Source organism: Lynx canadensis, chromosome D2 (genome assembly GCF_007474595.2).
Source record: "Lynx canadensis isolate LIC74 chromosome D2, mLynCan4.pri.v2, whole genome shotgun sequence".
NCBI classification, from domain to species: Eukaryota; Metazoa; Chordata; class Mammalia; order Carnivora; family Felidae; genus Lynx; species Lynx canadensis.
In genome coordinates, this window is record NC_044313.2 from 68,348,720 (window position 1) to 68,376,167 (window position 27,448).

The 27,448-nt window shown below is 44.6% G+C and overlaps 1 protein-coding gene and 1 long non-coding RNA gene across 2 annotated transcripts in view; both read left to right on the forward strand.

Annotated features, from left to right (window-relative positions):
* The first annotated feature begins 287 nt into the window (after window positions 1-287).
* Window positions 288-27,448, forward strand: part of RAB4A (RAB4A, member RAS oncogene family) — a 46,293-nt gene continuing 19,132 nt past the window's right edge. The window contains exons 1-2 of the mRNA XM_030334194.1: window positions 288-657; window positions 25,685-25,765. Coding sequence (XP_030190054.1) covers window positions 627-657; window positions 25,685-25,765 — 112 coding nt within the window. The 5' untranslated portion in view covers window positions 288-626. The remainder of the gene's footprint in view (window positions 658-25,684; window positions 25,766-27,448) is intronic.
* Window positions 12,690-14,496, forward strand: LOC115526866. Its single transcript, XR_003972794.1, has 2 exons — window positions 12,690-13,545; window positions 13,636-14,496. It is a non-coding gene; the product is annotated as an uncharacterized LOC115526866 (long non-coding RNA).

Here is a 27,448-nt window from a genome sequence, read left to right on the forward strand (position 1 = left end):
CTGCAGGCATTTTGCCGTCCCTGCCCAGGAGCTAGACCCCACTGTCCCCAACACTCGGTCACCCCACACAAGCCTGCGGATCGCAGGCCCCTCCCCACCCCTGCAACCAGACCTCGGCCAGCCGCAACCCTCCGTCCGCGCCCTGCCCAACCCCCGTGCTCCCACTCCAGCCCCCGCCTCCCCGCGCCGGGCGCCCCCCGCCCCGCCTCCCGGCGCTCTCCGACCCCGCCCCTGGCCTGGGCCCCGGCCTCCCCGCGCCAGCTGCCCCCCGCCCCCGCCGCGGTCTGCGTGCGCACGCGCGACCACAGAAGGGCCGGGCCTCGCGCCCCCTCTCCTCCTCCGCCTCCTCCTCGTCCTCCTCGTCCTCCTCCTCCTCCTCCTCCCAGTCCCCGTCCGGGCCCGGCGGGGGACGGAGGCCGTGCGCCTGCGCGGAGCCCGCAGTCCGGCAGGGCCGCAGCCGCGGGGTGGCCGGCCGTTGCCGTGGGGACCGCGGGCCCCTCCCTCCTCCGCTCCCCTGCCGCTCGCCGTTCCCACCGAGGCGCGGAGGACGACCCCGGCCCCCCACGCCCGCCGGCCCGGCCGGAGCTGCAGCCGGTGACCCGGCGAGAGGCGGTGCCGCTCCCAAGATGTCGCAGACGGCCATGTCCGAAACCTACGGTACGAGGCGGCCGGGCGAGGCGGGCGGGTGCGCGCGGGGCCGCGGGTCTCGGGGGCGCTTCCGGGCCGCGGGAGGTCGGGGGCGGCGGGGCGCGGGGGCGCGGGCCCGGCCGTGCGCCGCCCGTTTACGTGATCTGCTTTCTCAAGTTTCCTCCGGCCTTTTCTACGCGCTCACACGCGGAGGGTTTTCCAATTTTCAGTAGCTCCGGGTCTGGAAAGCCAGTTGAAGACTTTCCTCTGCGATGTTGTCCCCGGCGAGGGGCCGTGAAGGACTTAGGGCGACGCCTGTATTTCAGTGTGTTCTTCGAATATTCCAGCATGACCTTTCCTGGGTTGGAATTCCTTTCTTTGCCCTGGGATTACAGTGAGAAGTAATCGATAGACTAACCCGTGTCTTCGTGCGGAGACCTCTTGCCTCATTTATTTCTCCCTTTCTCCGTCTCTCGGGTGTTTAGTCCTTTCTGGGTTGCATTATGGCTGTTTATAAATGTGCCTTTTTAAAATCCTAAACACCCTGGGAGCAGAGCCCTATCTGCTTAATCTTTGCTGCCCCTGTAGCACCCACACCTGGATGCTATAAGGGAATCATTTTTTTTGAGTAATTGAAAGCCTTCCCAATTCATCTACTGTGTTGTTGTGCTTTGTTTTAGTCCTGCGTGGTAAAAATAACTAATATCGTACACGTCTCCTTTGCATCAGGCTCGAGATGTTTACCGGTCTCTGATTACTTGTTCGGCATTGTGCGTTCTCAGATTAAGACTTTGATTGGGAGTTTTACAATCCCAGGGAGAGGTTCAAGTTCAAAAGTATGTACCCGGACTCAGATCACTTGTGGTGGCCCGCTGCTCCTTCAACAGACACGCGTGGAATGGCAGGGTGGAGCCAGCAGGGTGCTGCAAATACCGCAGGCCACGCGACAGGCGTGGTTCTGGTCTCCTGGAGCATGCAGTCTAGTGGCGGATACGGGGTTAATGCCATCAGGACACTAACGAATGAGTAGTTAAAACTCCGGGCAGGAGTTCTGGAGGATTGTGCCTTCGGAAAGTATGTTAGAAGGAACCGTGGCCCAGAGTGGGGAGCCTAGGAGGTAGTAACTGGTCAGGGCGGCAGAATGGCAGATGCCCAGGGCTGGAGAGAAATGGGGTTCCAATAAGGGGAGCCTAAACAGTGGTACAGAGGTGAGGGCGAGGTGGAGAGAGCCTATGGAAGGCTCCATCTTTCTCCTAAGAGGGGTGAGGTCACAGTGCATTTGCTTCACCTTCAGCCTCTCCTGTGACTTGTGATTGCCCTGTTCTTGGTGCCCCTTGGGGCATTACACCCATTCCTAGAAGGCTTAGGACATCCTCCAGGAACCCGATGGCTTTTGAAGTGTTGTCAGAGCCACAAATGGTCCCGTTCATCCATGTGGTCGGGTCCTCCCTGTACAGAACCACAGTCGGGAGATTTTGCAAAGAAAATACACTTCCCTAGCGATATTTGGTTGTCCTTGTGCTTTTCTTTATTTTCGAGTGCTCCTTACCCCACACTTTTTTTCTCTGACCTGGATAGGAGTGTTAGGGAGGGGTGGAAAGTCTGAATAAGAAAACCAGGTGGGGATTATGAATGAGGAAGAAAGGACTGGAAGAGTTCGGGAGACGGAGCTTTTACATTTCATTTGTGTTATATGAACTAACCTTCATAAAATATCGCATATCTCTACTACACTTTAGATGCAGTTAATTGAACTTTTGAGCATCACAGATTAACTGATTAAATTATGATCATAAGGGGGCGCCTGGGTGGCTCAGTTGTTTGGGCGTCCGACTTCAGCTTAGGGTATGCTCTTACAGTTCGTGGGTTCGAGCCCCACATCGGGCTCTGTGCTGACAGCTCAGAGCCTGGAGCCTGCTTCGGATTCTGTGTCCCCTCTCTGTCTGTACTCCCCTGCTCACGCTCGCTCTCTTTCAAAAATGAATAAATGTTAAAAGAATGTAATAAATAAATAAATATCATAAGGCTTTAAGCAACAGTATTCTTTTGTCATGATTCCATCCAAATGTGTTTCTACTCACAATTTAATCTTTTTCTCTAATAGAGAAAGTTAGAATAAACTAATGGAATAGAAAATTGGTTTTTAGGGGCACCTGTGTGGCTTCAGTTGGTTCAGCATCGGACTTCAGCTCAGGTCAGGATCTCGCGGTTTGTGAGTTCAAGCCCCGCGTCGGGCTCTGTGCTAACAGCTTGGAGCCTGGAGCCTGCTTCGGATTCTGTGTCTTCTCCTCTCTCTCTGTCCCTCCCATGCTCATGCTCTGCCTCTGTCTCTCAATAATAAATAAACGTTAAAAAAGAAAAGAAAAAGAAAGTTGGTTTCAGAAACAGCAAATGTGGCAATTGAAACTGCCAGCCAAAAGTCGTAAGCTGTCACCTTCATTTATCATTGACCATATTTGCACAGCATTGTTCCCCAAAAGTAAAACAATCAGGTTCCACCTTCCAGACGTGTGCCTCTTGGCTAGCTGGTAAAGGAATGTTTGCCTAACCTTTAAACTCCTTTGTGCTCTATACTTATTTTCTCTTCCAGAAAAGGAGGCTCTGTGTAGCTTAACAGCAATAGGGTGAAAAATAAAGAGCCAGTGCTTATAAAGTACTAGTGATGAACTATATCTGCCTTTAATGCTTTTTAGCAAATTAAGGCAATATGTCTTCTTCCATAGACTGAGTAGTAAACCTTTTGCCCGCCCTGAAACTAATAACCACATGAATACTGTATGTAAGATTGTAACACAAAGTTAAAATCTAAAACAGATCTATTTCCGTTGGAAACCCTTGTCTAAGTAGATCTAAACTGAAACAGTGTTTCCCCAGTGTAGATTTCAGAGCATTCTTAAAGCCAGTTAGTATGGCTAAAGAACTCCAGCCATCTGAGACTTGGGAGGTGACACAAATTGGCCTTAAGTAATTCCTGACACCAAGATTTGCGAGACAAATTAACAAGTGGATTAGGTAGTCCCAAGCAATGATGGCCAAAAAGGGGCTAAAAAATATAAGTGGTGCAGAAAATGCTAGGGGAAAAAAAGTAAGGACTAAAGCAGGCTAAGACTGAGGAAAAAAAATCTAAGATCAGTCTCTACACTTGGACTTTATGCTTTCTACAACGAACACGGTTTAATGAAACAAGAACGCAAATTGTTAGTCGTGTGCTGAGTTTATTACAATATAGTCTTCATATTTTTATTTTGTGCCTTATTTGGAAAGCACAGTATTATAGTATTTACCACATCACTTGGAGAATTATCAAGATGTTTTCTTTTAGAAATATTTCATTGTAGGCCGTTGCGGGTTGAATTGGATCCCCCAAAAGATACGTTCAGGTCTTAACCCCGGGTACCTGCGAATTGTGACTTTATTTGGAAATAGGAATGATGTAATCAGGTTAAGATGAAGTCCTGTTGGATTCGGGGAGGCCCTAATCCAATGACTGCTACCCGAATAAGAGGGGAGAGATTTGGGTATAGACACGTGCAGGGAGAATGTGATACGAAGGGCAGGCTGAGACGGCAGTGGCCAAGGACCACAAAGGGGGTGGGCACCCACCAGAAGCTAGCAAGAGGCAGGGATGGGTCCTTCCCTAGAGCCTTCAGTGAAAGCATGGCCCTCCTGACATCTGATTTCAGACTTCTAGCCTCTAGAACTGGTGGACAATAAATTTCTCTAGTTTTAAGCATCCGGCTCGTGGCATTTTGGTATGGCAGCCCTATGACACTAAAACATGGGCCTTGGTAGTCAGAATATGACTCATGGAGAAATTTGGGCTTAATAGGGGAAGTAGAGTAAGGATATTTGGGGTAAAGGAAGTAACATCTTCAAAGGTATGTGGTGCCAGTAAAGTATAAAATAACTTACTGTTAGAGAAATCACCAAAATAACCATTACCTGAATTTCATAAAAGACATAAACGTCAGTCAAGGAAGCGTATAACAGCGGCATAAAGGACCTTTCTCCGAATCGAATCTATTTATCATTTCTAATGTTTATGTTTTCCTTTCTTCATGTACTGAAAACGGGTGACCATTTAAAGAACTAGAACGTGGGGAACACTACACCAGAGGTCCTCAGACTGCTGGGCCCCCGAGTCCCCTGGTGCGTAAAGTTGCAGTTCTGATTCGGTAGATGGGGGGGTGGATGGCGGCCCCACGGCTGATCAGCTCCCAGCCCACGCAGGTGCTGTTGGTCCGGGGACCTGATAGAAGGTCGAGATCCTACGCTATATAACGGCTCCCGTGCCCAGACCTTTGAAAACTTGTTTGTTCGCTTTTTGGTGATGTGTTTGTTTGTTTGTTTGTTTGGGGGCACTCTTGAGATCAAGGCTGCCCTTTGTTTTTTTTTAATTAATTAATTTATTTTCCAATTTATATCCAAGTTGGTTAGCATCTGCTGCAACAGCGATTTCAGGAGGAAACCTTGTTCTTTAGAAAAGCAAAAGTGGACGATAATTTTCACAGTCACTTGAACTATAAAGCATTCCCTCCCAATCCTTGCCTGTGACTTCTGCCACTCCTGAATCTCTGTTTCCAGTCATATCAGTCCCTCAGGCTTAAGAGCCTGTTTTGAACTCCATACCTAACTATTCCATTTGGATGGCCTGGGGTATCCTAACACACTGCATCCCAAACCCAACCAACCCATTCCTACTCCCCAGCCTTCTATTTGTCCCTGGTACCCATCTGCCTGAGAGAAAGTTGGAATCTTTAATTCTTCATCATCCCATCTCCTGAATCCAGTTGGTTTCTGTCTTTTTTTTTTTTTCAACGTTTTTATTTATTTTTGGGACAGAGAGAGACAGAGCATGAACGGGGGAGGGGCAGAGAGAGAGGGAGACACAGAATCGGAAACAGGCTCCAGGCTCCGAGCCATCAGCCCAGAGCCTGACGAGGGGCTCGAACTCACGGACCGCGAGATCGTGACCTGGCCGAAGTCGGACGCTTAACCGACTGCGCCACCCAGGCGCCCCGGTTTCTGTCTTTTAAATAGACCCCTTAACGTAGTTCAAGTTACTGTTAACCCTAGAGGAGGCAAGGGAAGGTTAGCGGGGGGCCAGATTAGTGGATTATAAAGCAAGATTAGTGGATTATAAGGCAATGCCTGTCTCCAGCTTTGGGGTCACAGCAACCTGAGTAGTTGGACCAGTTGTTTGCTGCTGGTGGTATGGCGTCCTTGTAACTGGCGGTAAAGCAACCTCTGTGGCTCCCCGCATGCAGGAAGGGAAACCGACCGCCTGGGCAAGGGTGAGGTGGGTTCCGGTAGGGGTAAGTTAGAAGGGGTCCTGGTAAAATCTATCCGGGAACCCAGACTACTGGCAACTTAGGCCACAGCTTCACGGGAATATCATCATGATTTAAGTAAATGGTGTTTCCAAAGCTTCTTCTGCTCCTTGAAAGATAATTCCACGTAAGCCTAAAATGTGAACTTTCCTTCTTAACTTAGTAATAATAGTAATACCTCTTCTGTTAAGAACCACGTCACCAATGTGTTTTGAAAAGTATCTCACACTTTGGGCCCCGAGGCATGGAATTAGCCGTAACAGGATTCTTTCCACTTTTAGCATATCTAATCAGGCAAGCGTTTTGCTCTGAATATTTCTTTGGAATGAGGAGAAAGCTGATGTTGTTTCTTGAACGTCTTCTCATAATCCACCCTCTAGAGATTGGTTAGGCTAATGGAATAGATTTTCTTTTTTCCCCCGTCCCTGAAAACTCCGTTAGGATACATGCCAGTGAAAACAGTTTGAGAGAAAAACCTTTGAATCCTCTGTGCTCTGTGTTCTCTGAATATCGCTGATCTCTCTACCAGTCTGATCTTAGTAATGGACCATGCTCTGTATGTTTGAAGAATCCTTTTGTGCTTCTCTGTAGCTGTGAATGTAATTTAAAAGCTAAAATGACATGCAGGGTACTGTTGCTTAAAGGGTGGATAAAGTTGGGTAAATGTGAAGAATAAATAGCACTGCAACATATGAATCAAATAAACGCTGTGTAACTACAAGTTTTCTCCCTTTGTAATCCCCCTCTGAGCTCCCCAAACCAGAGTAAATTAATGTGGAGGGATTTGGCCAATACCAAGAAGTCCCTGATAGTGATGGCTGTGACACCTGGAGAAAGACGGCTTTGTACTCTGCCACAGCCAAGTGCATTCCGGCACTACTCAGAATGGCAGACTCCTATATGACAACACGTAGTTATCTTAGTCTTCGTTTCTTTCTGTCTCTCTTCTGTGCTGCGTCTTTGGCATCTAAGTCCTTAAAAAAGCAGCTAATGATATTTAGGTGTGCAGGGTAGGGTACACCGTTCATCAAGGGCTAATAAATTATGGGCGAGTGGACGTATGTTAGAGGGAGGCTTGTAATTTTTCAAATGTGAATTTTTAAGCATGCAGCAAAAATTTGGAACTTAAAAACAAAGTATCTCTCTCTTTTGTTATCATTTAAAATGTTACTGTATGTGGTGTGCTCCCTTGGTTATAACACTGTTTCTCTTGTTCATTTGCTTATGCCCTGTTATTGCAGAAGTCCTCATAAAATATATACTATCTTTGCACTGGACTTTGCATGTCTTTTTTTTTTTCTATGTTTATTTTTGAGAGAGAGAGAGACAGAGCAGAGCATGAGCGGGGGAGGGGCAGAGAGAGAGGGAGACCCAGAATCCGAAGCAGGCTCCAGGCTCTGAAGTGTCAGCACAGAGCCGGACACGGGGCTTGAACTCAGGAACTGCGAGATTATGACCTGAGCCGAAGTCGGAGGCTTATCTGACTGAGCCACCCAGGTACCCTGCATATCATTTTTTTTTTTAAAAGATTTTATTTTTTAACCAATCTCTACACCCATCGTGGGACTCGAATCCACAAGCCCAAGGTCAAGAGTTGCATGCTCTACTGACTGAGCCTGCCAGGTGCCCCAGGACTTTGCATATCTCTTTTATAATTTGCTCAAATCTCAGTTGCGACAAAGAGAATGTTTCTTTCAAGATGAGACCATGAGCTCTTTGAAAGCAGGGGTCTGCTGAGACGTCTCTGTGTCCCTGGTGCTCCTGGACACGGCCTTCTGGGACTGCTAAAAGCACCTTTGATTTGATTCCGTTTGAGAGGTGGCGTTTTTCTTCTGAGTTACAGAGTATGAAACAAAAGGCCAGGTTAATAGGAAAACCGACTTTAAGACATAGTTTTTTTTCTTTATGGTAGAAACCAAGCAGTCTTTACATTGTGTGTAATATAAACGCAACACTAATTAAAACGTCTTCCACAGACCACGCTTGCTTGACTTAAAGAGGTCACACAGGGCATCCTTTAAAAAATAGATTTCCCTTCTGAGAGCTCGGATCTGAAATCAGTTCACAGTGCACGGGGGAGGGGGGGGGCAGAGAGTTGTGGAGGTGCTTTCACGGCTTTCTGGAGCTTCAGGGCCTCACGGCTGCCCGGTGGTGAATGTACCTAGGGAGAGAACAGGTTGATCAAGTGGAAGGAGGTTGGTCGACCGTGGAGGTGAACGAGCCTTGAGGGCAGGCTCTGGTGTATCCATCAGGCACTTCAGGGGGAGACTGGCACCCCGCTCAGTGGCCCGGGAGCACTTGGGGGCAGACACAACCTTGTTGTGATGGCAGATGTCTCAGACGATCTGAATGTGTGGTTCCTAATAAGCATTCAGATGCCTGGCACTTGGTAGTTACCAAGTAGCCAGTGGTTGGCTGAACTCCCCTAGTCCTAAATCCCGGCTTGCTTGACCGCCTTTTGATTTTAAACCGATTCTATATGACCAAAAATAAAAGAATTTTTGAAATTGTGCGTACCGCAGTTTCTGTTTAGTCGATAATAGGTGATGAGCCCTTCGGGTCGTTTCATCAGGCGGAATGCTTCCAACTGCAGGGGGCAGAAAACCCAACTCACAATGCTGGAGGTGATATGGAAATGTATTTTTTTCAAATAACTGTCAGTGAGGAGGGTGTTCAGGGTTGGCTGATTCGGGAGCTCAGCTGTGTGGGCAAGGACCTGTAGCACTGTCATTCTCACCCCTGCAGAGCCATAAAATGACTACTCTTTGTAATCCGAGTTTCTTCCTTCCTTCCTTCCTTCCTTCCTTCCTTCCTTCCTTCCTTCCTTCCTATTTATTTATTTAGAGAGAGAGAGAGAGAGAGTGCAAGCGGGGGAGGGGCAGAGAGAGAGAGAGAGAGAGAGAGAGAGAGAGAATCTCAAGCAGGCTCTGCACTGTGAGCGCAAAGCCCCACTCCCAGGGCTCAAACTCTCGAAACTGAGATCATGACCTTAGCTGAAGTCAAGCGTCAGATGCTTAACTGACTGAACCACCCAGGCGCCCTTTGGTCACTTTCTTGTTACGTCCGTAGGAAAGAGGAGCTCTTCCCTGCATTGATGGAGTAAAAGTTCTTACTCTCCACCTGGTTGAGCCACATTGGGTCAAGTCTCTGTCCCTGGACCCATTATGTGGCCAGGGTAATAACACTTTGCACTGATTAGCTTAAGGCTGTATATTTTTCTTTTTAAAATTTTTTTAAGTTTATTTTGAGAGAGAGAGAGAGAGAGAGCAGGTGAGGGGCAGAGAGAGAGGGAGAGAGAGAATCCTCATGAACCTCAAGATGATGACCTGAGCCGAAACCAAGAGTCTGACGTTAACCTGGGCCACCCAGGCGCCCCAAGGCTGTATGTTTTTCTAATCCAGTCTGGCAGGGAGGAGGGGGCTGGGAATGGCCATAATTGGCTTAAAATAACCAATGCCTGTCTCCAGCTTTGGGGTCACATTCACCTGTTCCTTTGGCTCCTTGGGGAGTAGCTGTTAGGCAGTTATCTGCTACGATAGCATCTACAGCAGCCTCCAAAACATGTAAGCTGCAGTTCCCTTTCACCTGTTTGTTCCAAGTAAGGATCTTCCCGAAGGAGATGATGGGCTTAAACAGTTCCTTCACGCCTCCCCTCCTCCGGTGAGGAAGCAGTCCGAGAAAGCAGCACAGTAGTGGAAAGAGCGTGGGCTTCCCATTGGCTGTATGCACACACGTTAGAATCCCTTGTCTTCTTAGAAAACAAGAAATTTCTCCTGTCGTTTTGCAAACGGGATACACTTGCACTCGTTCTTAGTTCTTACGGTCTTTCTGAATGCGCTAAAAATATTTGGTGTTTTGAAGACTAACGTTCCTCTTCAGAGTCACTTTGACCGTGGTAATATTTGGGGGGGAAATGGAAGTTGCTATTTGGTGGCCATCGCTATTTTCCCACTTGTCGTACACTAGCACCTTGAATAATTTTGTCATAAATATGTATATAATCTAGGATACTATATAAGAATGAAGTCCAGGGCCTCCTGGGTGGCTCAGTTGGTTGAGTGTCTGACTTCGGCTCAGGTCATGATCTCACAGTTCGTGAGTTCAAGCCCCGCGTCGGGCTCTGTGCTGACGGCTCGGAGCCTGGAGCCTGCTTCAGATTCTGTGTCTCCCTCTCCCTCTGCCCCCCCACTCCACCTCGCTCACGCTCTGTCTCTCTCTCAAAAATAAATAAACATTAAAAAAAAGAATGAAGTCTATATTTTGGATTATCTTTTTTTCAATTTCATGGAGACCTCCATAAGTCTAGACATTGACTGGTAAAACTTTATTGGTAAAATTGATTTTGAAGTGTCTTTTGTTACTATGTAAACAAGTTCCTTTAAACGTTTACAAGTATAAAAACATTGTGAGTTAGAAGTGACCCATCTCTGTATTTCCTCTGGGATGTATTATACAATAATAATTTTCCCTATTACATTTTGCCAAGAACAGTGTTATTTCTAGCTATTGCATGACCAAAGAAGCTTTTAGGTCAGTATCTTTGAATATGTACCGATTGAAGATTCTTCTGGTATTAACGTGTTGCTCTGTTTCCATGGTTGTACAGGAAATTTTTCCTTACTGAAAAACCGATGGTGTGCCGAGCCTAAATTATAACTCTTAACTCTGGATAAAGATGAAATTAGGGCACGTGGTTGGTTCAGTGGTAGAGGATGCACCTCTTTTTTTTTTTTTTTTAACGTTTTATTTATTTTTGAGGCAGAGAGAGACAGAGCATGAGCAGGGGAGGGTCAGAGAGAGAGGGAGACACAGAATCTGAAACAGGCTCCAGGCTCCGCGCCGTCAGCCCAGAGCCTGATGCGGGGCTCGAACTCACGGACCGCGAGATCATGACCTGAGCCGAAGTCGGACGCCCAACCGACTGAGCCACCTAGGCGCCCCGAGGATGCACCTCTTGATCTCAAGGTTGTAAGTTGAAGCTCCACGTTGGGTGTAGACATTGCTTTAAAAAAAAAAAAAAAAAAAGATGAAGTTCTAATAATCTACTGGACTTTGTGTCCAGTGTCTCTGATCCTTACAACAACAGTGTAAAGGGAAACACTGTGTCCCACTTACAGGTGAGGAAACTGAGAGGTTCGGTGCTCTGCCTGAGTCTCAGAGCTGGGAGTTGTAGAGCCAGAATTTGGGCTCAAATTTGCCTTGTGTCACATTCTCAAGGGTAGTTAGGTTTTTACTCTGCATATATCTTGTACAGAAATCTCTTCCATAAGATCTCCGCTCAGTGGTGACCCAGATTAAACATGGCCACTGGATGTCATTGCTCCCCTGCATGTTCTAAACAAACATGGACATTTAACATGAGTCAAAATCTGTCTCTGAACTCAGGGTAAAACCGGGGGGTGGAGGGTAACGGGGACCAAAGCTTATACCTGCCAGACCAACGCGGAAGACCTTTAACATTCACAAGGGATGCTTTCACAGATCTTTGTAAATGTGCACATATTGTTAACGGTATTCAGGTTTGCTCCAAAGTCGCAAGTCAGAAAGACAACATTTTGTGTATGTATCCTCCAATAAAAAATTAACTGTTCACCTTCTCTTTTTTAATTACACCAGTTGGAGTGTTCTCTGAAATATTTGACAAACCACTTGCCCTTACTTCTTAATATGATTTTATCTTCTCGTGTATCAGAATCAAATGGAACATACTACTCTTGGAAGTATCCAAAACTGGGCACCTGGGTGGCTCAGTTGGTTGAGCTTCCGACTCTTGATTTCAGCTCAGGTCATGATCCCAGGGTCATGGGACTGAGTCCCTTGTCAGCTCCGTGCTGAGTGTGGAGCCTACTTAAGATTCATTCTCTCTCTCTCTCTCTCTCTCTCTCTCTCTCTCTGTCTCCCCCTCTCTCCCCCCCTCCTCTCCCTTTTCCCCCCCCCCTCCGTCCTTCCCTCGGTCACTCCCCCACCCCTCCCCCACTCGTGCATGGTCTCTGTAAAACAAATAAAATGAAAAAAAAAATGCTTGAAGTATCCAAAACGTGTTCCCTGCTTAAAGATGATTGTTTTTATTAGGTCTCTTTGTCTCTGTGCACCACACTGGTCACTGATTTCCTTTCGGGACAGTTTTGCATGTTGGGAGAATTCTGTTTTTATGTTATTACATCACGTAGAAAGCAACTAGGAACTCACAGCTTCAGTGCTGGTGGCTGATCAGGCTCATTCACCTGCTAACTACCTTGCATCCACACCCCCGGGCCCCACAGCGGGTTTGATCCAAATGAGGTCTTCTGCAAAATCACAGAGCCCGTCACCGGACCTTGAGCAACCATCAGTCTGTGGTGCAAATGTTAAATCCACAGACGTCACGGTTCCTCTCTGCTGGCATTTAACTCAGAGTACCAGAGTCGGGCTTTAGGCTTTGCCTTCTTTCCCACCTCCCTTGCCTTATTTTTACCTGCCCTTCACAGGTCACGTGTTCTTCCACCGCCCAAACCATCTCTCTCTCCCAAGCCAACACTTCAAGCTTTTGCAGCTTAATTCCTGCCTGACCAGCGTTACCAGAACGTTTTTCTCTTTGAAGCTCGTGCCATCTTGCGTTCTGTGCCCTACTCGATCCTGCTCATCGCTGTGACGTGATGACCTCGGGACTATGCCTCATCCTACGAGGTCCCCTGGTGTAGCATCTCATGCCCCGCCCCCGTGCCTCACCGCTCCTGGGTGACTGCAGCGTCCGTGCAGAGGGGTCAGTCCGAAGCTTAGTGTCCATTTCGTCACTTCGTCTCTAGGCACCTTCTCTTCCCCGCTCCGCGCCCCCCCCCCCCCCGGAACTCACTTCCCCGGCTGCTCATTGGACACAGTCGCATGGCACCTGCTCCCCTTCTGTCACGTGATGAGCTGCTCTCTCTCCACACGTGATGCCGTAGCCTTTCCTTCCACCCGTCCCTTCTTGGTCCTTCAACCATGCAGATCCCCGGCCCTGGCTTCCCAACCCGAGTGACCTGCCACCGTGCAGACAGAGCGCTCTTTAGATTAAGCTCACTGCGGATTTGTGGTCTGCTTCGAAGGGGCTCTCGGTAGTACTTGGCGATCCCCTCTCATCCTGGCCATCTTGCCCTTTGTCCCCACCTTTGCTAGACCCCTTGTCTCCTGTCCAGTAGAAGACAGGGGAGAACGTGCCACGCCCAGGAAACCACCTCTCCTCCCCTGCCCTTCTCCAACCCGTGAAGTGACTTACCTCCACGCTCGCTCGTCCTCTACCCTTCTCTTGCAGTCTTGGAAGAAGGGAGGTCTTTCTTCCTGTCTGCAACCAAGCCCTCCCTCCCACCTTGGACTCACCCCTCGAGTCTTCAGACTCGCGCCACCGATCACCCTGGAAGTTCCACTTTGTTCGCCCTACACTCTGCAATCCCCCCGGACGCCTAGGCTCCTTGTGAGGCTGTCAGTACTTTTCATCCACAGCGTCCCGCCTCTAAATCTTCAGCCGACTGACTTTGCCCCGTCTCAGGCGAGGATGAATTCACCTGGGGTGCTGGGGCCTCCTCCCTTGGGAGCACCGCTCCCCCCACATCTCCACTGTGTCGGCTCACCGGTATTTTAAGTTTCACCTCTCTGTGTTTGCACTCATTATTTTGCCACGAAACGGATTCCTCTTCCAAACCTTCAGTATCTCTTATCACAGGTGTTGGTGTCCCACACCCGCTGGTTGCCGAAGCCAGAAACCAAGGAATCCTCTCAGCTGGCCCCACTGTCCCAGCACGCCACATTTCTTCTGCCGGGAAGTGCAACGTGGAACCAGTCCTGTGGCCCGGGCCACCAGCCCTTGCCTCCTTTCTGACCTTTGGAAATCTTAAATGCCAAACCATTGCTCATGGGAGAAACTAGGAAGGCAAAGGCCATCTTGTCTGCTCACTATGACTTAATTTTCTGGAAGATTCAAGGTCATCGTTGGCAATCAATTGCTGAATAAGTGTGCTGTGCTCTTAGAGGCACTTCCTGGCTCATTTCCTGGTCCGTGGTTGCCTTTGCTGTGAGCACTTGATTGTCCTTGTACCTGAAGTTCACAGTCCTACTTAGTATATACGCTTCTAACCTGCTCTGGTCTGAGAAGTTCGAGGTTCTTGAAAGGAATGTAAAGACAAGTCAGCAAGTCCCCAGTGAGTGAGGTTTCTCCCATAGAGTTAATCCTTTGGCTCTCTGTTAGCTATTTCACTTGGCATGGAGGCCATTTGTTCCTGATCTGTACTTTGTCCGTGTTCCTGAATTGCTGACTTTTAAATAGGAACTGATTTTTATTTATGTGATACCTTTCCTATTATCACATTTAAATTTCTTGTGAAAAATTAAAAGTACATTGGTAGCATATATTCATTTTAGATTTTCTACTTTGGGATATGGTCTTTCTCCCACTTCTAGGCTTAATTCATGCCAAGGAAACCCTCATCAGGTGAATGTAATTATCATAGATTCGATGCAGAAAACTTCTTTGTGATTTTGAGCCCCCAAGTTAGCAACCATTATAATAAAACTACATCAGGTCTGCTTGAAGTAAACCTAATTATTTCACAAGTTCTCTTTAGGTTATCTTATACAACCCACCTGGGCATTTTTCCTTCCTTAATTACTCTGTAATATGGTTAGTTACCTGCTCCTAATTAAAGCCTTTTGTAGCCGTTAAGCACCGTCCGCTTGACATATAAAACGTATATGTACTTTATATTTGATGTGTATGTCCTTCAGTTTCAAAGAGAAAAAGAAAGTAAAACCCCACGGTGATAAAAACAAAATAAGTCAGTAAAATCAATTCAAATTCTACCCTACCATGGACATGGGGGCATGAGGCCATCAGACCTCAAATACTACCTCTCTGAAGAGAGAACATCAGGCTGTGCTCCTGACCCCGGGGTTGAACATGAGCACACGGGGCTCCCGTCTCCTGGTGCTCAGTTACAAGGAGGTGTGTGAAATCCAGATCCCCTTGTAAACAGGAGGGGCATTAACTGAAACTCCTCACAGAGTTGGAGTCTTCTCACCTACAAAGAATAACTCATTACCCATTGTGGTGCTTGGTTTTATCTGTGTTAGCCAAACACCTCTATCTCCAGGCAGAAAATAACATACTGACTGGACCGCTTGGCTTTGTAGCTGCCCTCCTTCCTCCTGGGTACCATTTCCTTCTTGAAGCACATCCGTTGGTAACTCTTCCAGTTTAGGACTGTGCATAGTAAACTTATAGAATCATTATTTGATATGTTACCTATTCTTTTTTTTTTTTTAATTTTTAATTTCTATTTATTTTGAGAGAAGGAGACAGAGAGGGAGCACATGCAAGCACAGGGGAGGGGCAGAGAGAGAGGGAGAGAGAGAATCCCAAGCAGGCCCCATGCAGTCAGCACACAGCCTGACATGGGGCTCGATCCCCCCAAACCCAGGATCGTGACCCAAGCCAAAATCAAGAGTCAGATGCTTAACCAACTGAGCCACTCAGGCGTCCCTATTGTTTTATTTTTTATAAAGCTTTTTATCTTGAGATAATTATAGATTCATATGCAGTTTTAAGCAAAATTACAGAGATCTCATGTCCCCTTTGTGTTTTTCCCTGGTGGTAACATCTCGAAAAACTTGTAAGACACCACGACCAGGATATTGATGTGGCCACAGCTGCAGGTACAAAACATTCCTATCAGCACAAAGATCTATTGCCCTTTATAGGCACACACTCTTCCTTCCTGCCCCCACCCCCTCTGGAGACCCTGGCAACTACTAATCTGTTCTTTATTTCTATAATCTTGTCACTTCAACGATGCTGTATAAATGGAATCATGCACGCATTGCGTAATGTCTTGGGATTGACTTTTTCATTCAGTGTATTTCTCTGGCGATTCCTCCAGGTGCCTGCATATGCCAACGGTTCATTGCTTTTTAGTGCCCAGTAGGATTCCCTGGTATGAATGTGCTAGAGTTTGTTCACCTGTTGAAGAGCATCAGCGTGTTTCCAGCTTGGGGCTATTACGAATAAAACTGCTATGAACATTCATGTGCAGGGTTTTGTGTGGACATAAACCTTAATTTTTCTGGGATAGATGCCTGGGAATGCAATTGCTGAACGATTCGGTAGTTGCGCGTGTAGTTTTTTAAAAACTGCTATTTTCCAAAGCAGCTACGCCGTTTTACATTTCCACCAGCAGTGTGTGAGTGATCTGGGTTCCGAGCATTCTTTTTAAAATTTTTTTTTTTTCAACGTTTATTTATTTTTGGGACAGAGACAGAGCATGAACGGGGGAGGGGCAGAGAGAGAGGGAGACACAGAATCAGAAACAGGCTCCAGGCTCTGAGCCATCAGCCCAGAGCCCGACGCGGGGCTCGAACTCACGGACCGCGAGATCGTGACCTGGCTGAAGTCGGACGCTTAACCGACTGCGCCACCCAGGCGCCCCTGGGTTCCGAGCATTCTTGCCAGCATTTGGTGCTATCACTATTTTTTATTTTAGCCGTTCTGATAGGTGTGTAACAATACCTCACTACTGGTTTTAATTTGCATTTCCCTGATGAATGGTTAATGATGAGAGACATATTTTCACATGCTTATTTGCCATTTCTCTATCTTTTCAGTGAAATATCTCTTCGTATTATGTGCATTTTCTAATTGGATTCTTTGAGTTTTTATTGTGGAGCTTTGAGAGTTGTTTGTGTGTTTGTTTGTTTAACGCATATAACCTAGATGCTAGTCCTTTGTTGGATATATGTTTTGCAATCTTCCTTCCATCCTGTAGCTTATCTTTTCATTCTCCCAACAAAACTTTCTACAAAGCAAAAGTTTTCAGTCTTGAGGAAGACCATTTGATCAGTTTTTCCTTTTCTGGCTTGTTTTGGTTTTTGTTGTTGTTGTTGTTGTTGTTGTTTTTCCGAGTCAAGTCTAAAAACTCTTTGCTTTTTCCATAGATCATGAAGAATTTTCTCCTAATTTTTCCTAAAAGTTTTATAGTATGATGTTTTACCTTTAGGTCTGTGATCTGTTTTGAGTTAATTTTGCATAAGGCATGAGACTTAAGTCAAGTGTCATTTTTTCCCCTTATAGATGCCCAGTTGCCACAGCACTATGTGTTGAAAAGGCTAACTTTCTGGCACTGAATTACTTTTGCAGTTTTAACATCAGTTGGAGGACTTCGTGTACGTCTATTTCTGGGTTCTAGATTCTGTTCCATTGATATGTGTCTCCTCATGTCAATACCATTCAGTCATGATTACTGTAGCTACATCATAAATTTTCAAATCAGGTACAGTGGTTCCTTCCACTTTATTCTTCTTTTTCAAAGGTGTTTCATCTATTCTAGTTCCTTTGTCTTTCCATATAAATTCTAGAATAAGCTTGTCTGTATGTACCAAAAAGTCTTGCTAGATTTCTAGTAGAAACTATTAAACATATGTATCAATTTAGGGAGAATCGACATCTTTACTGTGTGCAGTCTTCTAATCCATGAACATGGTATATCTCTCCCTTTATTTAGATTTATTTTGGGTTTTTTTCCATTATCATTGTATACTTGTCAGTATAGAAGTCCTTTACATGTTTTCTTATATTGAGACCTAAGTATATTTTTTGAGTGATTGTGAGTGGCATTATATTTTTAATTTTGATGCCCACGTGTGTGCTGTTAGTATTAGAAATACAGTTGATTTTTATATTCTCTAATCTTCACCTTGATGAATTCACTTATTGATTGTAGGAGGTTGTTTCGTTTGAGAGTCCTTGGGTTTTCTATGTGTACCGCCGTATCATCTGCCAATAGGAACAGTTTTATTTCTTTTTGATCTGTGTGGCTTCATTTCCCTTTCATGTCTTATTGCCCTGGCTGGAACTTCCTGTATGATACTGAATAATAGTGGCAGGAGCAGATATCCTTACTGTGTTCCTCATCTCGGGGGGGGGGGGGGGAGGGGAGTAATCTTTCATCATTGAGTATAAGGTTAGCTGTACAATTTTTGAAATGTTCTTGATGAATTTGAGGAAGTTCTATATTTATTTTTTTGAGGGTTTTATCCCAAGTGAGCGTTGACTCTTGTGAAATGCTTTATCTGCACCAATTGGTATGATCGGCTGGCTGACTTCTTTTTAGCCTAAATAGAGTAGCGACATTGATTTTCAAATATTGAACCATCCTTTTATCCCTGAAATAAAGCCTACTTGGTCATAGTATATAATTTTATTTAAATTTATAAGTGTAAACATTACCAAATTCAGTTTCCTAGTATTTTGTTAAGGATTCGTGAGAGATACTGTGCTGTAGTATGTTTTGTTTTGATACTGCCTTCTTCTGGTTTTGGTGTCACTGTAATATATGTAAATAAAAATTTTTAATATGTTTATAATATGCAATTATGTATTTAATAATACATACTTAATATGTTTTTAAGCTTAAAATATGTATATGTATATAAAACATAACATATTTAATATATAACTTTAAATATATAACATTAAAATATTTAAATAAAAATGTATAATAAATCAGGTAATAATAAATATCAGCTTCATAAAATGACTTGGGAAGGGTTCCCTCTTCTATTTTCTCCAAGAGGTTATATGGAATGGTGTTCTTTTTTAAATATTTGGTAGAATTCTCTAGTGAAAGCATCTCAGCCTGAATATTCCTTTTTTGTGAGTTTTAAAATCACAGATTCAATTTCGTTAGTCACTGGAGGGCTATTCAAATTGTCTATTTTATGTCGGGTGAGTTGTGGTACTTTGTGTTCTCAAGGAATTGGTCCATCTCATCTAAGCTGTCGAATTTGTGTATAGAGTTGTTCGTGTTATTCCTTTGTTATCTTTTTGATGTCTGCAGGGTCTCTGGTGACATGCCCTGTATCATCCCTGAGATTGACTATTTGTGTCGTTTTTTTTTCCTTGTTACAGAAATGGATTAAAGATGGCCCTGTATATTGGTCCCTCTGTTGTTTTCTTTCTCCTGGCAAGCTGGGACATCAGTTCAGAGTCTACCAGCACTAACCTCAAATTCTTACACACTCAGTTGCTTAAAATTCAGCCCAAGTAAGCATATTTTTAGCCATTTAGAGACTTCCTGCTTTGCATACCCTGTGAAATTACATGCACCATCTGCTAACCTTTGACAAACTCAAGGGCTATGAAGGATCTCAAGCTGCTAGCTGCCCCACCAGACTGCTGGCGACATCATCTAGACACATAAATCCCCTCTCAATCCCTTCTCCCCCAAAAGTCCCCTTGCCCTATTCCCCTTCTGGGCATCTTGTCTGGAAGTTCTCCTGCTGAGAGGGATATCCCCTCCGATGCAGCCTGTCCAAGTGTGCCCAAAAAAGTTTATTGTGCCACCTCACAGTCTTGCCTTTTTCCTTGGTCAGACCTCAATTCCTTGAACTCATTACGGTTTTGCCAGAAGCTTATCAATTTTATTGATCTTTTCAAGGAGGCAGCTTTTGTTCATGGGTTTTCTCTTTTGTTCTCCTATTTTCAGTTTCATTGATTTCTGCTCTTTATTATTTCCTTCCTCCTGCTTGATTTTGCTCTTCTTTTTCTAGGTTCTTGAGTTAGGAACGTAGATAATTGCTTGTGACTTTCTTTTTTTCCTAATGTATGCATTTAGCGCTCCAAGTTCACCTCTCGGCACTGCTTTTGCTGTATCCCACAAAGTTTGATAGGATGTGTTTTTTTTTTCCATTCGGCCCAATATACGTTTTCGATTTCCCGCGAGACTGCTTTAAATCATAGATTATTTAGAAGTGAATTATTTAGGAGCACCTGGATAGCTCGGTGGGTTGAGCGTCCAACTCTTGATTTTGGCTCCGGTCATGATCCTGGAGTTGTGGGGATTGAGCTCCACGTCAGGCTCTGTGCTCAGCATGGAGCCTGCTTAAGATTCTCTCTCTGTCTCTCTTTGTTTTCTCTTTCTCTGTCCCTCTTCCCCGCTCGAATTCTCTCTTTCTCTCAAATAAAAATTAAATAAATGTTAAAATTTTTTTTAAAGAAGTGGATTATTTATAAGTATCCAAGTATTTGGAAATATTCCTTCCGTCTTCATCTTATTGATTTGTAGTTTGATTACATTGTGGTTGTAGAACACATTGTATATGATTTCAGTTCGTTTAAATGTGTTGAGGTTTGTTTTACGGCCCAGGATATAGTCTAACTTGATGGGTCCCTGAAAAGAATGTGTGTGCTCCTGTTGGGTGGCATATTCTATAAATGCCAGCTGGGTCCGGTTGGTTTACTGTGTTTTTGTTCTTTATGCTTGCTGATTTTCGGTCTCGTTCTCTTGGTTGTGAAGAACTCTCAGTGGTGTTGAAGTCTCCAACCATAATTGTGGGTTTCTCTGTTTTTCCTTTAAGTTCTCTCAGTTTTTGCTTGATAAGCTTTTTAGCTCTGTGATATACACATTTAGGATTCCTAGTCTTTTTTTTTTTTTTTTTTTTTTTGAGATATAAATGACATAGCATTGTATTAGTTGAAGGTGTGGATTCCTGTGTCTTACTGGTCGATTTATCCTTTTAGCGTTATGTAATAACCCTTTTGGTCATAGGCAGTTTCTTTGCTATGAAGTCTGTTTTACCTGATAACAATATTGCTTTCCTTTGATTAATGTTTGCATGATACGGCTTTTTCTGTCCTTTCACCTTCAGCCTCCCTGGGTCATTATAATCAAAGTGAATTTCTTGTAGACAGCCAATAGTTATGGCATATTTTTAATCTAATCTGCCAATTTTTGTCTCTTAATTGCTACATGTATACATTACCCAATTATTGTAATTACTGATATATTAGGACTTATTTTTGCCATTTTTTATTCTGTTTTTCATTTCTCTTTCCAGTGTTCCTGTGGTTTATGTGAACATTTTTAAGAATTCTTTTTTATTTATGTATACTATTTTTGAGCATCTCTCTTTGTATAGCTTGTTTAGCGGTCGCTCTAAGTATTACATCGTATATACATCTCAGTCTACTGGTGTCACCACTGTATGCATTTGAGGGAAATATAAAAACCTTACCTTCTTTGACATCCCTTTACAGTAACCCACCTTTTTTTTTTTTTTAATTTTTTTTTTCAATGTTTATTTATTTTTGGGACAGAGAGAGACAGAGCATGAACGGGGGAGGGGCAGAGTGAGAGGGAGACACAGAATCGGAAACAGGCTCGGAGCCATCAGCCTGGAGCCTGACGCGGGGCTCGAACTCACGGACCGCGAGATCGTGACCTGGCTGAAGTCGGACGCTTAACCGACTGCGCCACCCAGGCGCCCCTACAGTAACCCACCTTTAACAAAATTGTCTGAAATGTTTCCTGCACTCATATTTAGAATCACATTGGACAGTGTTAATCATTGTTGCTTAAATAGCCAGACATAATTTAGAAAACTCAACAGGACAAGAAGAAAAAGCCTATTGTAGTTATCCATGGTTTTGTGTCCCATGGTCCTCCTTCCTTTGAGGATAGGTCTGTTGCTGACAAATTCTGTAGTGTTCCTGCCCCCCTCCCCAAGAACGTCTCGATTCCCCCCTTCATTCCAGAAGGTCACTTTCACCATGTATAAGATTCTGGCTAGAGAGTTCTTCTGTTCCAGCCCTTGAAAAATATTGTGCCACTTCTTTCTGGCCTCTCTGGTTTTTGATGAAAACTCTGCTGTCATTTGGATGACTTTTTTCCCTGTTAGGTAAGCTGTGATTTTCTCTGGCCTGTCATTTTTCTCTGGCTGCTTTCAAGATTTTTTTTCTTTGTCTTTAGCTTTCAGAAGTTTAGTTATGATGTACATTGGCATGGATTTATCTGGATTCATCTTCTCTGTGATTTACTCAGCTTTTCAAATCTGGGCTTATGTCCCTTGCCCGATTGAGAAAGTTTTCAGCCATTGATTCGTTGAGCATCTCTGCAACCTTGTTGTCTTTTTCCTCTCCTTTTCTGACTCCAGTGACACAAATATTAGAGCTTTTTTTTTAGAGTCTCAAAGGTCTATGAGGCTCTACTTATATACTTTCAGTCTATTTTCTCTTTGTTGTTCAGAATTGGATATTTTCTATCGTTTTGTCGTCCAGTTCACCAATTGTTTCCCTGCCCCTTTCCATTTTGCTGTTGAGCCCATCTGCTGAACTATGTATTTCAGTTACTGTATTTTTCAATTCTAAAATTTCTATCTGATGGTTCTTCCTTATGTTTTATTTCTTTGATAAGACCTTCTCTTTGCTGAAGATTTCTGTTTTTCATTTGTTTAAAGAGCAGTTAATGTGTAAAAGTTTTCTCTCTTGCTAGGTTGCCCTTGCCTTGTCCTATGGCCAGAGAGAGCTGACTTTTGTTTATGTTTTTTATTTAATGTTTATTTTTGAGAGAGAGAGGCAGAGCGTGAACAGGGAAGGAGCAGAGAGAGGGGGAGACACAGAATGTGAAGCAGGCTCCAGGCTTTTAAGTTATACTGAGCAGGAGGAATAGGGAAAAGTCTCCTATTCTATCTCTTGGAAGCAAAAGTCTACCGTGGCATTGAGTATAATAGTGCGTGCGTTGAATTCTACATTAGACAGTTTTTGGTTTTGTGCTCCTTCCTTCAATACTGGGAAGGTATTATCTCATTGCCTTCTCCTGTTTGGGGTAAGGAACTTAGTTTCTTTATAGGGAGTTTTTCCATTCTTTCTGATCGCCTTTATAGTGTTTGTCTGTAGTTTCACTATGGTAATGAGGTGTTTAAGTGTGGATTTACTCTCCCTGACAGTCCCGTATCTGGGCCCCTACTGCTTTTTTTCTGTTTCTTCTCTGTTCCAAGCGTCTAGAATTTTCCTTTCTTTCCTGAAAACTCCGCTGTGCATTTTTTGGGGGGGGGGTGGGGGGAGCGGGAATGTGATCTATTTTATCCAGCATTTCTAGATGGTGACACAAAAGGGTTTTCCAGCAAAAGGGTTTTCCACTAAAGCATGAATACTTAACCTGTTTGAGCTACAAGACAGAGTATAAAGAGTTTTTGGAGGAGCTTTTACATCTGGAAACTACATATCTTTTGTCCAGCAAGGTGCAGCTCAGTGGATATGTTACCCTTTTGCCTTTTGGGGCTATGGGACAATCCGGGTAGCAGTTACCATAGTAAAGTACATTTAGCAAAATTTCCAAAGGAGAAGAAAACAGTGGAACAAGAGTCAAGCCAAAGTCTGTGTTTAGCTGTCCGAGTTTTTGTTCCAGGAGCACGTAGATTTGTGATCCTCATTTTTCTGTGTAGACATAACACGTAAACATTTCAATTTGCGTATACAGATTCTTTTCTTTTTCAGTACTTACTGTTGTCTGCACATTGGCAGCATCTTTACTTAGCCCTCACCCTTTTCTGTTTCTAACTTATAGGGTTGACTCTCGAACAACACAGGGGCAAAGGGTGCCAACCCTCCGGACAGTTGAAAACCTTCATATAAATTTGACCACTCAAAAACTTAACTACTAATGTCCTCCTATTGACGGGGAGCCTTACTGATAACATAAAATACCAGTTGACACGTATTTTCTATACTGTACGTGTTATATATCACATTCTTATGATTAGGCAAGCTAGAGAAAAGAAAATGCTACTAAGAATATCACAAGGAAGAGAAAATACGTTTACAGTACCGTACTGTTAAAAAGATCCACACGTAAGTGGACGCACTCAGTTGTTCAAAGGTCAACTGCACAATGATTGGGCTTTATATCTTAAGTAGAAGAAGATATTGAAAAAGATTGAAAGATTCCAGTGTTTTCATTTTAACCTGGCAATCCTAACCATCTTCCCTTCGACGTCTTAGGTTATAGAACCTGTTTGATGAAAATGATTAGATTTGGGATGTTTTAGTGTGTGTGTGTGTGTGTGTGTGTGTGTGTGTGTGTGTGTGTGTGGTAGAATTACGTAAGATTTGCCATTCCCCCCATTTTTAAGTCTGCAGTTCATTTGCATTTAGCACATTCACATTGGAGTACAACCGTTACCACAGTCTGTCTCCAGAACTTTTTCATCTTTCCAAACTGATGCTCGTTTCCATTAAACAACACCTCCTCGTTTCCCCTCTTCCCCAGCCACTGGCAGCCACGCTTCTACTTTCTGTCTCAGAGTCTGATTACTCTAGGTACATTATAGAAATGGAATCATACAGTATTTCCCCTGTCGTGACTGGATTGTTTCCCTTAGCATAATGTCTTTGAGGTCCATCCGTGTTGTGACATGTCAGAATTTCCTCACTTTCAAGCCTGAGTAATATTCCGCTGTTTGTATACACCGTATTTTGTTTATCCATTTATTTATAAATAATGCTTCTTTTTGACTACTCTGAATAATGCTGCGATGAACCTGAATGTGCATGCTTTCAAAACACACAACGAGAAGCATAAAACTTGTTATTTTTAAGCGCCGACAATCCTGATAGCACTATCCACTAAGCTCATTGCCTGTAACCTTGTGGAAATCGTGAGAGGTTGAATCGGCTTAATCTGGGAGTGATGATGAATATAGGTCTTAAGAAACAGGGCTAGGCTAAGCTTCAGCAAAGAAATGGGCTGTTTGAGCTTCCTTGGGGGAAAGAGGGAGCCAGGGCTCGGAGCGCTTCGTCTGGGTTTTCAAAAGATGTATGGAGGCAACACTTTCAGAGGTGCAAACCAGGGAACCCGCAGTACAGACTCATCAGGGCCACGCAATGAGTCCAGCAGCATGGGGGCTAGCGGTCGATGGGTTCTGATCAAAGTGGGAGGGGTCGGGGTGGGAGGGGTCCTCCGCAGCACCTGGGCTCCGCGTAACTCAAGTTCTTTGCTAACAACAAAAGCAAAATGGATTATTAAGGCATCGTGGGGCTACCGATGCTACATCATGCTGATTAAATAACAAATTGCACTGGAGAGTCTTCATTTCCATTTCGTGTAAAATAATATCCCAAATTAAACATATTACTCTGTAAAGAAGAAATGAGAAATTCTTTCTATGCTGAATGAGACAAATTTCACCCTTGGAATACTGACTCAAACTTGGCTCAAGCTGTCCTTCCCACAAGTTACAGAAGCAAGACCACAAAAATCTGCAAGGGCGGGGGGAAGCGTACCTATTTTTTTATCTTTTTAAAAACTTTTTTTAATGTTTTTATTTTATTTTTGAGAGAGGGACAGAGTGCGTGTGGGGGAGGGACAGGGAGAGGAGGAGACAGAATCCGAAGCAGGCTCCACGCTCCGAGCTGTCAGCGCAAAGCCCGACACGGGGCTCGAACCCACAGAGTGCGAGATCACGACCTGAGCCGAAGTCGGACGCCCAACCGACTGAGCCACCCAGGCACCCCTGGAAAGCATACCTATTTTTAAAAGGAAAGGAGTGAACTTCTCAAAGCCTAGAAGTTTCCCAGGGTTTTCCGTTTGTACAGAAACACTTGAAATTTCTAGGCTATTTTTTCTTGTCACTGCTTATGCGTATTTCTTAGAATAGTGACTCGCAAAGGGACAAATTTTATACATTACAAGAACAGTCGCCAGACTTCCAACATGAAAGGAAGTTGTCCCAGGAGCACAGTTTGGGAAACCACTGAATTGGCATGTAAGCCAAATATCCAAGAGGTGAAAAGGTAAGTTGACACGTGTATTGTTGTTTTCACAGGGTAGTTACCTCTCTTTTCTGTTAGCAAGTCAGGTCTTACTAACTTTTCTTGTTTTTAATCATAGTCTAAGAATAAACATAGCACGTTTTAAAGGTTTTTTTCATAGTCTCTTTTTGTTTTTCAGATTTTTTGTTTAAGTTCTTGGTTATTGGAAATGCAGGAACTGGCAAGTCTTGCTTGCTTCATCAGTTTATAGAAAAAAAATGTAAGTGACATCAAATGGTCAGTGTTTCGTGCATGTTTTTTCTGAGAGTGCTCCCTTGCTCAGATTTGTTTGTAGTAAAACTTGTGAATATTATTTCAGCAAAGAGTTATAGTTTAAAATGTGTTAAAATAACGTTAAAAGTTTATGTCGTATTAAGCTTTCAGCAACATGCCTGTGGTTTTCGTCAAGTTATTTCAGTTTGATGATGGCTCATCATTTGGCATATTATCATACCATCCATTTTCCCACATACTCAGATACATTCCAGACACTGAGCTACAACATGGTGAAGCGGAAGGCAAAGGAGGAAGTCATTCCCTGACAGGGAGCCAGCGCCCAAAAAGCCCTAGCGGCACATTGTAGATAAGCCAGTCATGTGGGGTCCTCGGCAGCCTTGTACTACAGTGAAGGCAGCTGTTGTCCTCAGTTCCGTTCCGCAGGTAAAAGGCGCAGGTTTAGAGAAGTGGGTGTGTGCTCTTGGGACGGTCATCCCACCACGTTGGGAGGATAGTTGATTAGACTCAAGCCCGGACCTTTTGACCACAGACCCATCTTTTTGCCATTGACTTGCCGCTCTTTTGGTAAGGGAGGTTGGATTTTTTACTCCGAGGTATTGTAAGAGACTTGGTTAGACCTAGAGACCCTGAAAATAAACAGTGCTCTTAGAGCCATGGAAAGAATGGTGGGGAATGACCTGTTTCGCGGCAGGTGGGTAAAGGCACGGAAGCAGAATTAACTGCCCTTGCTGAAGTGGGGGTGGGTAAAATGGGCAAAGAGACGGCAGAGGGTATCCAGGCAAAGAGCTTTGAGGAGTAAAACTGTAGAAGCGTATTCTGCTATTTCCATTTTCAATCTCCAAGGACTTGTTGGAACCTCTGTCCAGTGACACGGGCCCAGCATGGATTAGTCACAGAGCCAGTCCTTACCGAGTGGAACACATATTCCCCCCCGGGGGCCCAGGCCCCCTCACAGGTTGCCAAGACTGCATTGTAGCATCTCAGAAGAGAAGGCCCCCAGGACATTGGGGCCCCCAGTGGCCACCTGCTTATTAATCCTTGTGTCCTCTCTCTGTGGCGAGCTCTCCCTTGATCATCCTCCCTTAAGGCCTCGCCACAGAGACCGGTACATGTGTGGTGTTAGTCCGCGTGGTCTAGAGCATCACGGGAAAGGTTTCAGTTTATTCCTCTCGTGGCCATGTTGTAATCAGGATGCCCTCCGACCTTAGCCATCACCCTTTGAGCCTTTTACTCCGAGGTTTCTCGGTGGCTTGAATTCTAGAACGTCCACACTAGCTCCACACTGTCTGGGACAGGCTTGTGTGGTCAGTATGAACCTGTTTTGTGCACCCACACGCATGCACGCGCGCACACACACACACACACACACACACACACCAGGAAACTCAGCACCCCGTCACGTGGCATCCCTGACTTTGGCCCTACGGCTGTAAAGTGGAAGCCAGTCACAGGCCGTGAAGCCACAAAGTGGAAGCCAGTCATGGGCCGTGGAGCCATCCTCGGTGTTCATCACCACAGCAGTGTTCCTTCACAGACCGCTTACTCAGGGTGGGCTTAGCAAGCTGCTCATCTTGCCCGCCTCCTGGCACAGAGAGTATTGACTTCTCCCACAAGTTCACTCCAAGTTATTGCCACACAGTACTAAAATCCACGATAATACGCATAG